Raw genomic sequence first — 15,800 nt, 5'->3', positions numbered from 1 at the left:
TCAGAAAATAGATTCTCCAGAATAATTTCTTATTGAGCTTAAAGCCCCAGACAAATATGAAAGCTGGCGATTGCCAGCATTTTCAAGAGCAGGTTCTCTTGGCTCCTTTTCACTCCTGATGTTCAATTCCTGATACAGCCCTCACTCCCCAGAGTTAAGACATCAAAATGCACCCACTGAAGTGGAATCCCAGTTTGAACCAAACCCTCTCCAGCTGGGACCATCGCCATGACCCTCAGCAGCGGGTACTTAATGCTAAGCTCTGGGACACAGTGGAGACAAAATGGGGAACCTGGTTCCCGGCCGAGGGTATAAGGAAGGAACAGGCGCGGTGGGACTTGGCTCTGAAAGGCAATTAAAGGGGCTGCCCACTCAGAGTCCAGGTGGGAACCTAGAGGAAGTCTTTGGGCTGGCTTATTTTTTTTTGTAAGAGAACTCCTATTAGGTAAATCACAGAGGTAGAAAAAGTAATTCCTAGAAGAAACAGGCTTAGGAAACAACTTCTAGAGGTAAAGGAAGGGCACTTTGAGCTTGGGAGTGAGGAAGCTAATGGTAACGTGACTGGGGCCGGAGGGAGAGGAGAAGAGGGAAGGGATGGGAAGGGCATGGGCTTGCTCTGGCGGGGAGGGGGCGGGAGGCAGGTTAGCTTACTTTTCTTTCTGAGAGCTCCCAGCCAGGCCCATTGTGGCTGAATGCTCACAGTCCCTCTGCTTCTGCCTGGACCCTCTCTCAGGTTCCCTAGCACTCAAAGCCCCAAGCTCTCTGCACAGCAAAACACAAGATTCATGGCCCAGGCTTGAGAATTACACAAAAGAAGTCTGATAAAATACACATTTATTAGAAAATTTTCAGCAGCATCATTTCCATTTGCTTTTCTAATCAAAATACATTTCAAAGTAATTACAATGAGCCCTCAAAATTTGAGCAACAAATATTTTGAGAGCTCAGGAATAAAATAATCAGTAGTACATGTTTCATTCATTCGTCCATCCGTCCATTCATTCATTCATTGTTTTTAAAATGTGCAATATTAGCACAGAGAACCAGGAATGCTACTTATGACAATGGGATATTCCTGCCATTGTTCTGGTTGTAGAGACTAGACCATGGGTGGGCAAACTTTTTGACTCGAGGGGCACAATCGGTTCTTAAACTGGACCGGAGGGCCAGAACAAAAGCATGGATGGAGTGTTTGTGTGAACTAATATAAATTCAAAGTAAACATCATTACATAAAAGGGTACGGTCTTTTTTTTTTTTTTTTTTAGTGTTATTCGTTTCAAACGGGCCGTAGTTTGCCCACGGCTGGACTAGACCCATTACTCAAGGGCAGAGCTGGACTCTACAGTGCATTCTGATAGAAATGTATGATTTAGCCAAAGAACCTTACAAAAAGGCTCGATAAGAACAGTTTCCCTTTCTATTCATGTTCAACTTAGGAAATAAATAGTCATTATAATGATATTTTCACACACAGAAACAAAAACCCAGTTGAGGCTTTGCTTAGCTGGTAGCTGTTTCGCACCTTACTTTATGAAGTCACAGATTTGGTTTTAATAATTCAACTACTGAGCTCGTGTCTAGGGCAGGTGACCACCTGAGAAGCCAGGCCAGGACATGAGTCACCCTGTGGTCCGTCAAGTGAAACAAGTCATTCGATTAGACACAGACTCTCTGCAAACTAACTTGTGCTTAACGACATGGGATTTTTTCATAGACACGACAAAAAAAAATGTTGCCTTGGTGACTTGTGAGATAACGTGAAACAGAGCACTCTGGTTAGACAATGCAAATACGCGGGAGGGTGAAATGAAATCACTTTTTCCACCTTCTTGCATTAGCTGAGGTGTCTACGGTCAAATCCAGAGGTCAGTGCAACACACAGTGCCCTCTGCCAATGTGCTTATTAATCAGGTTACCGGTGATACTGAACATTAGGTGCTGATGTGTAAACATGGACCTCATGGTGGGGCCTGGATTCCCTTCCTGGGCAATTCTACAGGGAGTACGAGTGGAGCCTCTTCTTAGACATGGCTAAGGACCGCAAGTCCATCCCTCTCCTCATTGGGTCATTTTCTGGGATGACCGCCGACCAATTCAGCAGGTAGTTTCTTAGCAAATTTAATGTTGTGATCACCTTTCCCAAATTTACAAATGTACAATATATTTATAGCATTACCTTTAGATAGAGCTTCAGTGCAAAGATATACATATAGTACACTGTGATAATTATTTGTAAAAATATGAGATGGCATTAAGTAAAAAAAAAAATAAGACACACAAGGCATAGTTTCCACAGACATTTCCAACTACAGGTGAACAGGGAAAAAATATATTTTTTAATAAAGTACTGAATGTTAACATTTTTTATCTGTTTGTAAAAAATATACGTGCAAAAGTGTGTTTCTAATTATTCCCTAAATAACTGTAGCACAGCTACATCTCGGAGTCTTCTTTAACAAGGGTTGCTGTGTCTTTAAAAGTGTCTTCTGTGGCGGTGTAGGCAGGAGCTGGGGCTCGTTTCGCAGGCACTTTTGCAGGGGGCGAAGGGGACGGAGGTGGAGTCCCAGCAGCACTTTCCTTTTTCTCGTTCTCCATCTGAGACCACAAGGAAACACGAATTAGCCACTTACTCCCCCAACCTGACCAGAAACAGCTTTGTGTAAAGAAGATGGATCTTTGCCAGTTTGCTCAGAATATTCTGATTGTATGTCCAATTCAGCCAAGCAAGTGATTATTGCTAAGAAGGAACACCTGTGCTAAGAAAAATTGTTAAAAAATTACCTCTGCGTAGATTGGATTTTCAAAGTTGGTAGTTTGTTTCAGTTTTCGTTTGAAGATATTCCACTTTGTTGCCTAAATGAAAAAGAGGAATCAGAAAACCTTCAGTAATTTTTTTCATGGGTTTCCTCCACCCTCCCCACCTCCACCCCTGTCTAGGTTTTAACATTTCTTCTCACTGAAGCAAAAGGCAATTTGGGAGCTAGGACCATGTGACCTGGCCCATGCGGTGAACTGTTCAATTCCTCTTCCAATGGTCCCTGAACAGTAACTGAAACTCTTTGGGCTCTTTTCATTGAATAATTTTAAAACATTTCCTTGGATTGAACTTTATAGTTCATAGGATGTGTGTCTATAATATCTAGAAGCTTTGATAGAGATAGGGAAGAGGTTTCTTCTGGGGCTGCTGAAATTTTAAAGAAAAAGTCATATTGTAACTCATTTCATAAAATATCTTGATCCCTGGTCAACTCAAGCATATCCCTTCTTCCCTCGTCATTTCCTTCTGTAATTATAGTAATAACAGGGATAACAAACACAACTAACATTTACTGAGAGCTTGCTACGTGTCAGGGACTTTCTGTTGAATCTTCCCAATCATTCTGTGAGCCAGGTGCTCTTTATTATCTTTATTTTACAGATGACAACATGGAGTCACAGCAAGATTATATAACTGAATTGTAGGTAGAAGAGTAGGCAAAGACTATTGGACTCAGAGCCCGTAAACAAAAGAATCCCAAGAGAAATCATCCTAGGCTATGATGGGCGGGCCCTGTCTTGCTGAAAAGTTGCTGGTGGTGGCAATGCTGGCACAGGTCTGGCTGCCCGATGAAAGTGGACAGGGAAGGGTAGACAGGGAACAGGCAGCCTCTCAGGTAGCTAAGGCATCTCATTTTATGGGGTGCCTCTTGCTCTCTGAAAATAGGAGACCAATATGCAGAGCGGGGAGCGCCTGACTATAGAAGTAGAAGAGACCATTCCCTTCAACCCACATTAAGTGTGGACCTATGTTACACATGGCCACCACCAAGGGGAAGATGAAGGCATTCGTGTCAGAGCCCACCCTCTGGAAACTTACACTTAAATGGGAAAGGCCCAAACTCTTAAAAGTCATTGCTTTAGTATGGAATGGCTGCCTAGAGTTAAGCAATTACTAACCAAAGAAATGGTGGTGATTTTCATTTTTTAAAATATATATTTTATTATTGACTTTTTTACAGAGAGGAAGGAGAGAGATAGAGAATTAGAAACATCAATGAGAGAGAAACATCGATCAATAGCCTCTTGCACCCCCCTCCCACCCACCCCACCCCCCCGCCCCCCGCCCCCACTGGGGATGTGCCCACAACCAAGGTACATGCCCTTGACCGGAATCGAACCTGGGAACTTTCAGTTCACAGGCCGATGCTCTATCCACTGAGCCAAACCAGTTAGGGCATGATTTTCATTTTTATATCCTTGGGAAATCCAATGCAGGTCAACACAACTTTTAGAAAATGACAGAGCTTAGGTATAGTTCATGTTCTTTGAGTCACTTGAGCAGATTTACTGATGAAAGATAAACTTGTGAGCCTCTTTGGTACATTAATGTCAACCTAGGGTAGTGATGGCGAACCTATGACACGCGTGTCAGAGGTGACACGCGAACTCATTTTTTTTGGTTGATTTTTCTTCGTTAAATGGCATTTAAATATATAAAATAAATATCAAAAATATAAGCCTTTGTTTTACTATGGTTGCAAATATCAAAAAATTTCTATATGTGACACGGCACCAGAGTTAAGTTAGGGTTTTTCAAAATGCTGACACGCCCAGCTCAAAAGGTTCACCATCACTGACCTAGGGTGATCCTAACCAAGTGCCTCTTCTACTTTTATTTTGATCTGAACAAGAAGAACAAAAGTTTGAGGTACTGAGAAATAAGGATTATATAAAGTGATAAAATTTCTAACTACCCTTAGACTTGTGTTTGTTTGCATTACTTCACAGAAGAGGACATAGAAGAGGACATAGAACCTTAGAATTGAGACATCCCAGATCCTATTGTTTTCAGCCTGGCATCACAGTGCATTGTGGGACACATGATGATACTTACTGGACAGGAGCCAGGAATTCTAAAATGCCCAAAAATGCATAGAATAGTTTCATACCACAAAGAATCATCCCAACCAATTTTGCCAATAGTGCCCTCAAGGGGAAGCATTAAGGACTCTAGTGCTCAGAGGTAAAAGAGTTTGCTCAGAATCAAACAGCTAGATCGCAGATACCTTCTTATGTGTCCAAGAAAACTAGTGATACAAAGTTTTACATAAAGCCCTGGCTAGTTTGACTCAGTGAATACAACATTAGCCTGTGGACTGAAGGGTCCCAGGTTCGAGTCCAGTCAAGGATACATGCCAGGGATGTGGGCTCTATCCCCAGTAGGGGGTGTGCAGGAGGCAACTGATCAATGATTCTCTCTCATCATTGATGTTTCTCTTTATCCCTCTCCCTTCCTCTCTGAAATCAATAAAAACATTTTTTAAAAGTTTTACATAAATTTATTTATTGAATTTCTCTCTGTAGACCAAATCTAAAAATTTCAAGGGACTATAGGAATGGTAGGGAAGCTCTATATAGTGGTTAGTTTTTTCTTTTAATCTCCAGTATTAAACACTGTGTCTGGCACAATGAGGGCAATAATGGTTGGACAGTGGACAGATAGATGAAGAGGGTATAAATTAGTGCCATCTAGTGGTGAACATAGGTGACAGTAGTAGAACTAAGAACAACATACATTATTGAGGGAATATGTATACTTAGAAAAACTGCATTACGCAGGAAAGGAAAGGGTCTTTTCTATGTATGTATCCTTGACCCAGGGAGCTCTTTATTAATATTCAGTCATTCTCTCAAATTAAATGCCTCTGGTCTGAAGATGCTGAACCCAGAAGTCTGTTGCCCTTCTCTTCTGTGTGATCTCCCATGTCACAAAGAACATCATTCCCATCTCAGTGTTAGAATGTAGATTTATTTGGTGGGAAAATGTTAACTTATAATTTCTCAAAAATTATCTTTATTAACTGCCTACACATCTTGGGCTCTATGAGCCTATTGGGGTCTCCCTAGTTTGCCTAGGATAAAAAAAAAACACCCAGCAATTCCAAAGTCCTCTCCAAATCCTATGTCATTTCAGAGGTTAGCCCATTACCTGAGTTCCTTCAGCACTTGGGGAAGTTGGCTTTGTGTCTGGAGCTATCTCAGAAGGGTTTATGGGACATTCATAGTTCTTGTTCTCCACATTTTCCGATGCAGTCACCTGTGTAAACATTAGAGGCCATTATCCAGTTTTGAAAGAATTTTTGCTGTAAAGTTTCTTATCAAGTCCTTGGTTCTGTTTTGCCCACAGACAAGGTCAGGCACCAATTTTATTATAGGAGGCTAACCTTGGAAGCCAGGAATAAATTCCCCTCTCATTTCCCCAGAGTCAGCAGCACCAGCCACTAAGTCATCTATCTCATGTCTTAATCCTGGGAGGCAAATACATCCACCACTGGTCACACTCTCGCTCAGTAACAGCAATTTCTATTATTTTCTCCATGCCCACTTCTTCCCGCTGTGGACCATAAAAGATACTCTGGTTGTACATTGGCAGCCAAAATCCTGGGAGAACAGCATGAATTATTACCAAACTCATTAGTAAACTAAGAATCTTATCTTTGGATAGTTAGAATAAAATTAATAATTTCAGCAGACTGCTTAACAGGGGTTACATTTTTATATTTTTTAAATTTTTTATTACAGTTTACATTCATTATTATTCTGTATTAATTTCAGATGTATGGCATAGTGGTTGAAAAAAATCATGTACTTTATAGAGTGGTCCTCTCAAGTACCCACCTGGCACCACACATAGTTATTATGGTACTATTGACAATATTCCCTATGATGTAATTTACATCTCTGTGACTATTCTGTAACTACCAGGGGTTGCATCTTTTAAATGAGGTATAATGGAATTACTAGTAATATTCCTCCACACATTCCCTCTTAAGCCCAAACTACCATGGATATATATATATAATCAATAAATTACAGGATAGAAATTCCCTCCTTTTCCTATATTTTTGCATTCACCCCCTTCATTTCTTCTTGAACTTGGGGTATGTGTTTGTAAACATGGCCTCATTTTATTTCAAGTGAAAATGTCAAATTAAATATCATATTGATCTCACCATGCAACCAAAGTTTTGCTACCTGGCTACCAGAAGATTAGGTGAAATGCTTTCAAGATTCAAACATTTCTGATCTTAAGGAAGCTATTCATAAAATAAACATTCCTATCTTGTGTTAAAATGTACATTATCTTGTGATTACAAAAGAAGGTTAGGTGTTAACACTAAAACTGTATTTCACTGAGGCCACAGTGGTTTTGACAAAGGAAGCACAGGCTAACCTCGGACACGCACTGGAAGTGGTGTTGGGGCTACTGACCTAATGAAAAGTTTTTCTCTTCATGCATACACTGTCTCATCTCCCTGCTCCTCTGCAAGATAAGTGAGCAGTGGGGCTTCATCAAAGAAATGTCAGTATCTGCCTCTTTGGAGATGTTTTTACTTTTCAGAAAAGTATGAGAAAGGCAAGCATAGGGAGATCACCTCAAATCACACATTTGTGATACCAGTAAGAACCCAGAGAGTACAGCCCAAACCTCTGCATGATGACCTGTCAATCATTCACTCATTTATTTCTCTAATATTTATAGGGAGCCCCGTGAGTCAGGCACTGTGTTTGCCAAGCCTCTGAATGGATTCAGAGTGAATCCTCTTGCTTTGACCACTCAGAATAAAAAGGGTCTCGCCAGGCCGGCGTGGCTCAGTTGGTTGGGCGTTGTCCCATGCACCAAGAGGTTGCTGGTTCGATTCTGGGTCAGGGCACATGCCTGGGTTTTGAGCTCAATCCCCAGTGTACAGGAGGCAGCCAATGGATGTTTCTCTCATCAATGTTTCTCTCTCTCTCTCCCTCTCCCTTCCTCTCTCTAAAAATCAATAAAAACATTTTTTTTTTCCAAAATGAAAAGGTTCTTGGTCAGCACCCCCAGAATGGTTGCCAAATATCAACAACTGTACGACAGAACAGGATTCTGGTTGTATTCAGGTCTCGTGTCCTTGGGTCAGTCCTGTGACTGCAGATAGTGAAGCTGAGGATTGGACCACAGGCTTCCCTCCATCTGAGGGGCATCCATTCCTCAAAAGCACAAGGTCCAGCAGTCGTAGCACCTGAAAGAAAGGCCCGTGTGGCGGCTCACCTGGGCTTGCGGAGCCTCTTTGGCAGCACTGTCCCGGGTGGCATACATTGGGTTTTCAAAGACTATGGGCTGCTTCCCCATCTCCATGGTAAAGTGGTCACTCTGGTAAAGGAAAAACGGTTATGGCATACTGACCTGATTCACACATCAGGAAGGTGTTCTCCTCATGCCCAGAGGCATGCTAGGTGCTATGGCAAATTTTCCCCCAAATGGCAAAAATACGTAAATAAATAACCCCCAGCAGGGATATAAGACCTGCACCCAACAAACCACTATGTAAAGCAGTGATTTTCAACCTGTTTCATCTCATGGCACACATAAACGAATTACGAAAATTCGGCAGCACACCGAAAAAGAGATATTTTTGCTGAACTGACAAAAAAAAAAATAGATATAATTTTGATTCGTTCACATCAAATGGCTATTGTTGTGTTGGCTGCTGTCATTTTTTATTTTATTTTACCAACTAAGGGAAAAGAGGTCAGTGCCCCTGACTAAATTATTAAGCATGGCATGTTTTAAAAATTCTTGCGGCACACGGGATGAAAATTGCTGATATAAAGTAACATAATGGACTAACCAGTCAGCTCAAGAAAATGGAAACACTCTTCCTATGTCTTGGCACCTTAATACTTGGGGGTTGGGTTTGAACAACAGAGAAAAGGGTGGGTAGTGGAAAAAGAGCAAAGTAGAGAAGAGGGAGAGAGAAAGAAGGGATAATTGTGTGCTTTTAGGCAGGGGCAAAAATGAAAGCTTGGGGGAAAGGCAGAATGCTGAAACTGCTTTCCCTATACAGTGGGGCCTTGACTTATGAGTGTCCCAGCTAATGAGTTTTTTGAGATACCAGTGTCTCTTGGCTGATTTTTTGCATTGAGTTGATAGAGTAATTTGAGTTAACGAGCTCCTTAACGAGCTCGGTCTTGGGAGGAATTAAACTCGTAAGTCAAGGCCCCACTGTACTGATTAACCTGTACTAGCCCACTCATGAAATATCTATTTGGTCCTCACAGGAGGCATTTTACAGAGGGAGGCAGGTATTATTGTACCCATTGTACAGAGAGGTCAAGCTCCATGCCTATTTAGAAGGCAGCAAAGTTATTATTGCAACCAATCGCTGACTCTAAAATTACTGTTTATTCTATCACTATACATTGGTGGGAAAATAAACAACACCAGGGAACATGTAGTTCCTTATTCCTTCCTTTAAAAATACAAAGATCATCAAATAAGAAGAGAATATCATGCTCTCTTTCCCCTCCTCTCCCAAAAATCTGTTTAAGATTCTAATTAAATTTAATTGAGACTGCTTAGGATTCCAATTCAACAGAGTGGCACAGAGCAAAAAAAGTTTCAACTTTACCATTTTTCGGCACATTTCTGTCTGCAACAAACCTAATGTGTCCTAGTTTGTATGTATAGTGAAGAGTTTCTTCTGAGAGGCATACAATTTTGTTTTGTTTTCTAGCTTAATTTTATTCTTTATTTTTTAAAAAGTGCTTCTTTTGTAAAACAGTAAAAATGAGAACCTCCACATAGTCATTTTGAAACCACACTCACCATCACCATTGCTCTGTCAATAGCAGACTCAGGGCCAAAACCAGACACTCCAATATCCATGTTAACATCGGCCCCTGATCTGAAGGTCACCCCATTCCCAGTTTCAGAGGATTTGACCAGACTGCTTAAGCTGAGAAAAGAAGCCATCGAAACAGTGTTATTGTTTTTTTTTAACAGCCTTTTGCAAGAGTACCCCTTCCTCCATATTGCTAAGTCTTACTAAAAGGAAGACAGTTCAGGGTTCCCACTCTAGTGCATCCCCTTGGCCCCCTGGAAGTGGCAAAGCTTGAGATTTAACAGAGGGCCAGCCTCGCCCGTCACACAGCCAACTGCTTTCCGCCTAACCTGAATGCCCACCAGCAGGCACAACCATGTGGACTAGAAAATGTGATTTGCCTTCAGGTTTCTTTGAAGCACTTGATTAAGAAGTTGTGATTTGAAGTGACTGCTTTAAGTTCCCTCCCTTTGGTTTCTGCAGAACAGGTGAGCTATGTATTGTGCTTTTTTTAACTTTAAAAAAAAAATAACACACAACTAAGTTCGTTGTTTTCGCGTGGTCAATCACACAGGCTTCTAAAATAAATGCTCCACATAATGGAACTGACCTTGGCAGCTTGGGCAGAGAGGGCAGAAGGGAGCCAGTCTTCCTGTAGTGGAAAAATCCTAACGCTGCCAGAGCTCCAATGATGATGATCAGGATGACTGTCAACAGCACGGCCATTGCTGCCATCGAGGAGGGGAGAAGAAGTGAACACGTTAACATGGGAAGGAGAAGAGCTAGTCTTAGCTATAGAAGCTGGGGACTAGCACCACCCATTCTTCAAAGACTGGGTCACACAGAATATAAATAGCACTCAATTTAGGCACTGGGAAGTATTTCCAGATAGCTCATATTCTTCAAACTTACTTGTTCCTGGAGAAATGCCTTTTGAAAGCCCTATTTCACAGTAATTTCCCATGTAGCCACTGGGACACCTGAAAGGAAAAGAAGAATTGTTCACAAGATGTTGCGTTCTTAGGCATCTACTGCAATTTTATAAGCACATCTTGAGGTAGAGAGAAGTTTGTCTGAGTAAATTATATGTTGAACAATATATCCTGCATGACTTCCATTTATTCTGCCAAGAGTGGAAGAGCAGAATGAACAGTAATCTGACTTTGGAAATTCACTTTCAATGAAATAGCTGTGGCATCTACAAGGTCAATCTCATCAAATAAACCTATTGGTGTCTTCTCTAAGCCATCAGCCTTTTCCTTAAGGAGTAAAAATGGAAACCATTTTGTGTCCTTTCCTTTGATGTGATTTCATTACTTTTAAAGACCTCCATTTATCTTGTTCTGTGTTAGAGCTTTCTCAACAATTCTCTCCTTCCCGAGTCTTGAGCTCAGTCTCTGCTCCTCATGTATGCCTGGTCTTAAAGCAGCTCTGCTGCGCAGCCCCTCTCCCATAATCCAGTTGTAATTGACAAGACCAGATGAGTAGGAAAATGTGGTAGTTGTCATTTCTCTAACTCCTTTCTCCCCACAAGAGTGGCCCACAATGCTGTGGTACCTCCTGGGAGCTTGTTAGAAATGTGGAATCCCTGTGAATAAAATGGATGGGGCATTTGATCCAGACTCCAGGTGGTCCTTAGGTGCTGTACAGTTTGAGAAGCACTGCCTTAGTTCTCTGTGGATTCCCCAAGGGAGGGCAAGCTGATTAAGATGGGATAATTAGTGAACTGGCAAGGTTCCTATCCTTGTTTTTCTATAAGGTCTAGAATTACCCCAAAAGCAAATCCTGTAGCTCAGACCTCAACATTCAGACTTACTTGCATTTGGGGAGGTCATTCTCATCAAAATAGCAATTTCCTCCGTGCATACACCTGCATGGGGGCGGCATGGTGATAGGGTTGTCCACAGCTGCAGAAAGGGAAAGCCATGCACGTGTTAGTGTCGGCCGTACTCAGCAAAGCACCCACACCAGGCAATCCTGCTTCCAGCCTAGGGTGGGGGTGGGGTGGTTGGGGGCAGGGCGTCTAATTACTCTCCCTATCAAAACCTTCCCTTCCCCTTCAGTCAGATGAATTTTCTTATCAATAATAAGGTCTTAGAGAGTAACATACATTTCGTGGGAAAAGGAGGCAATTTATATAATTTCACTCAAAAACAATTAGACCCCAGCACATACATTAATAGTTCAAAGGAACTATGGTAAAAAAAAAAAAAAGTTTCTTAGGAATTCCCTTCTCATTCAAATTGTTCATAATTCTCTTCTGTGAACCCCATTAAGATCAAGAGTTCAATTACACCTCCAAACTTCAACTAAGGGCTCCCAAGTATCAGCACGCCATTAACCAATAAACAGACATGGAGATGCTTGACAGACAGCTGGTTAGAGACCTCATTTTTTAAGTCTTCCAAAACTGCCCTTGCTCTGGGTCCCCACACCTAAGTACTCCCTGGCTGTGCCTGGTGGGTCACTGGTGTGTCCGTGTGTAACACTTAGAAGATACTCAATAAGTGCTATGTGTTTATTCAAATACCCTTCTGGCACAGTTACTCAATTTGAGTATTTACTCAAAGGACTCCTTATCAGAGAGGCCTTCTGGAACTCTCTATCCCATCCTACCCCACCCTCACCCCTCTTACCCTGCTTTAGTTTTCTCCTTTCACCACCTGACATCATATATTTATGGGGTTCTCTATTTATTGTCCTGTTAGGATATAAGCTTAACAAGAGCAGGGAATGTGTCTGTTTCGTTCACTATCTCCAACCCTTAGAACAGTGCTTAGCACATCGTAGGCACTCAGTAAATATTTATCAAATAAATTGATTAATATACCAAACCAAGACCACATGCAAATGGCTACCATCATTAATGTGCTACCTTTGCTTCAAGTTCTTTTAAATGAGAATCTTAATATAATCCACTTGGCAATTACATGTAAATGAGCAAAGTAGTAGATGAAGTGACAACCTAGACATCGCTCCTTCAATGTGAGACTGTAATAAATGTCAGAACACCCATCTACAGCATAGAATAAGTCTCAAAATATTGCAAAATAGTGTAGTCTTGCCAATATTTCCCCAGGATCACTGGGATAGGGGAAGGGAGGTAGAGGGAAGCAGTTTCTTTACCCTGAGTTCATTCTATAAACCTGCCAACATTTCAGCCTGGTTGGGAAGAGTCCCAAGGTAGTGCCTTAATCCTCTTTATCCCCCACTGTCTAAAACTGGGGGATGTGAGCCATCAAATGGGCCACGAGTGAACAACAGCAGTATGATTTTTTTTAAAGAACTTATCAAGTACTGGATACTAGTTATAGACACTAGTTATTCCCCATCGCTTATTAGCTCCTTAACTTAAGAATCATTGAAAAATGTCTTGCCATGCATAGATTATCCATAGCATTTCCTACTCTGGCCTCCATCTCCCAAAAGCACAGGTATATTTTATAATGTGGTCCTTTGTGATTGTCAAAACTTTGAAATGAGCAAGTGAGGAAAACAGCCCTCCCCTCTATAAGCCCCCAGACCCCACTTCAGGAACCTGGTCCTCCACCTAAAGGAACCCAGGTAAGGCTGAATGGATTCAGGGGTGTAGTCATCCAGGGTCGGTGGGAAGGGAAAAAGGCCGTACAGAAAATTCCATTTTCAAAATGTCTTTGCAAAACAACACAACTATAGATGTATGGGCACTGAACCTATCTCGGAAGTTCTTAGCAAATAATTCTCAGAAAGCATCGGGACACAGTTCCTCCATCTCTCGTCCCTCCTCCTAGCCATCACTGCTCCATTGTGCAATGGACCTAGTACACAGGATTCTTCAGGCTCCTGAGGAGGTGAAGCACGGACAGGGAATCTCCTAAAGAAGGCAGACAGCTCTCCCAGGCCCCTGAGGCTGTCCAGGCAGTGCCCCTACCTGCATCACACTCAGTCATGCTCCCCTCCAAAAAGGAGGCGCCCTGGGGACAGGCACAGCTGTATCCTGCGGGTCTCAGGAGGCAGAGATGGCTGCAGACATTTTTACAGCGGTTGGGCACTGAAAAGCAGATGAGAACCACGGTTAGGATTAAAGGAGGAAATGATTAACCCAACCAAGGATATGCCCATGGACCGAGTTGTGGCCCTAACAGTTGACATCCCCACACCTCTAGGCCATGTGCCCCCTGGCCATTCACCCTCATTTACACTGCCAGCCCCCAGCCACCCCACCAAAGTGACACAGTCCCTCCCTGTGCCCTCCACCCTACTTCTGCACCACTCCCATTTTCTATTGGCATCACTATCTCCTCTTTGCCCTGGCAGGTGTGACAGATAGGTGCCTGGTCACTCGAAAACTAATCAGTGCTAAGCAATTTGAGATAGTTCAAAAAACCGCTGAGACTCCATTAATACAGCAGCAAAATTTATCATTGCCCACATTTGAATAGGTCAGAATGCGTGGTCCATCCAAAGCATATACTAGATGTGATTTCCACCCTCACCCTCCAAGGAGAACTTCCTTCTGGGCTTCAGTTTCCTTATTTGTAAGACAAGGGGGTTTTGAGCCGTGATTATCAGAATCAGATGGGAACTATTCACAAGGGATGGTTGCCCAGTCACAGAAATTTATATTTACATTGTTCTGGGATAGGGCTCCATTACCACCATTAAAAAGTCCCTCACATAATTACAGAGCCATCTAAATTCTATCTTAGCATATATTAAGATTTATCAAAGGATTGGATGATCTCTAAATTCCTTCTCACACTGACATTCTGTGATCCTGATTCTCGGTCACCTAAAATGTAACTATAGACAAGGCAAGGCGATAAATAAAATAAAAAGGCACATTCCAAAAGCCTAATTCAGAGCCTATCCCATTACCATTTCTTCAGCTCTTGAGAGCAGAGCTTTCAAACTTTAATGTCATACAAAAGGCCTGGGGAATCTGACTCTAAAGGGCTGGGCATGGCCTGAGAACCTGCATTTCTAACCAGCTCCCACAGGCTACCCATGCCACTGGCCCATGGCCCACACTGTGAGCAGGGCCTGGAGCAGGGATTCTCAAAATGGGGCCCTGCAACCAGCGACTTTAGCGTCAGTTGGGTACTTGCTAGAAAGGCAAACTTCCAGGCCACCTCCGGCATGTTAAATCAGAATTCCTGTGGGTGAGGCAGCAATATGTTCAACACGCTTTCTAGATGATCCTGACACAGGCTAAACGAGGAGAACTATGGGTCCAGAGCAAATGTAACCTGGCACAGCTGGAGCTGGCCTCTGGCTTACACAGCAGCACTCGGCACTTTCCAAAGCGGCCAGAGCCTGAGCTGATTGATGCTTTTCCTTCAGGGAGAGTCTCCAGATTCTCCTCTGCCTGACTCCTGGGCAGCCTTTTCCACAGGGGCCAGAGGCTCACCAGGTAACTGTGCTCTGCCTTTAGAACCGTCCAGCGTGAGAGCTGCAGGAGCGCTTAGGACAGGAGAGCTGGGGTGCTTTGGAAAAGGGCTGGAGAACCAGCGATCACTAGCAGCCACACAAGGCAGTGAAGCCTCAGAAAGGGCATGTGCCACCAGTGTCATCTCCTGGGAGGTTTATCCCTGAGTTCCAGTTTGTTAAGTCTGATTCGGGGTCTCAGAGGATCAGTGAACTTAAGGGGACCTCAGGCTCCACCTTTGTTTCGCATACAGGGATGGGAAGGGAAGCAACTTATCGAAGGTCCCCCCATGACAGAATTCAACCTGGATCGAGGTATACTGATCACAGCTTGACCGCAAAGACGTTGAGCTCTGGGTTCAATGGAATTGAATTTTAAAATCACTTCTAAGTTTAAAACGCATCTGTTGGTTGTGCAACTTGGGCATATGAGTTACTGAATCTCTCCTATCCTCAGTTTCCTTAAGTGACACGAGAATCTGACATTTAGAATTTAAGAGTCTATGTCCTTTCCTCACTTCAAAAATGTCCCTTCCCTTTCACCTTACAATGAATTAGAACACAGGTAACCTGATGAAGCGGGAACCAGAACTAAGAAAATAGGAAGAAGGGGGAGGGATGGAAGTGCACCTGCCGGACAATCTCAGACTAAGGCTCACACAGCCCAGGATAAGACTAGCCTAGTTGCAAGGAATGGGTCAAACTGATGATGTCCAGGAAACCCACACTGTGACTTGTTAACACAACTCATAGTTAGCAGGGGTCTCATGCCTGC

At 42.7% G+C, this 15,800-nt stretch overlaps 1 protein-coding gene across 1 annotated transcript in view; it reads right to left on the bottom strand.

Moving 5' to 3' along the window:
• Positions 1-1,047: 1,047 nt before the first annotated feature.
• LRP2 (LDL receptor related protein 2) overlaps positions 1,048-15,800 on the bottom strand; it is a gene marked incomplete at its 5' end in the record, with an annotated part of 201,882 nt that continues 187,129 nt past the window's right edge. The window contains 9 exons of the mRNA XM_081095525.1: positions 1,048-2,597; positions 2,784-2,855; positions 5,971-6,078; positions 8,068-8,169; positions 9,625-9,754; positions 10,230-10,347; positions 10,532-10,599; positions 11,436-11,526; positions 13,530-13,649. Coding sequence (XP_080951651.1) covers positions 2,436-2,597; positions 2,784-2,855; positions 5,971-6,078; positions 8,068-8,169; positions 9,625-9,754; positions 10,230-10,347; positions 10,532-10,599; positions 11,436-11,526; positions 13,530-13,649 — 971 coding nt within the window. The 3' untranslated portion in view covers positions 1,048-2,435. The remainder of the gene's footprint in view (positions 2,598-2,783; positions 2,856-5,970; positions 6,079-8,067; positions 8,170-9,624; positions 9,755-10,229; positions 10,348-10,531; positions 10,600-11,435; positions 11,527-13,529; positions 13,650-15,800) is intronic.

This window comes from Myotis nattereri (genome assembly GCF_964212035.1).
Source record: "Myotis nattereri genome assembly, chromosome: 7".
NCBI classification, from domain to species: Eukaryota; Metazoa; Chordata; class Mammalia; order Chiroptera; family Vespertilionidae; genus Myotis; species Myotis nattereri.
This window is presented reverse-complemented; position numbering and strand designations above follow the sequence as displayed.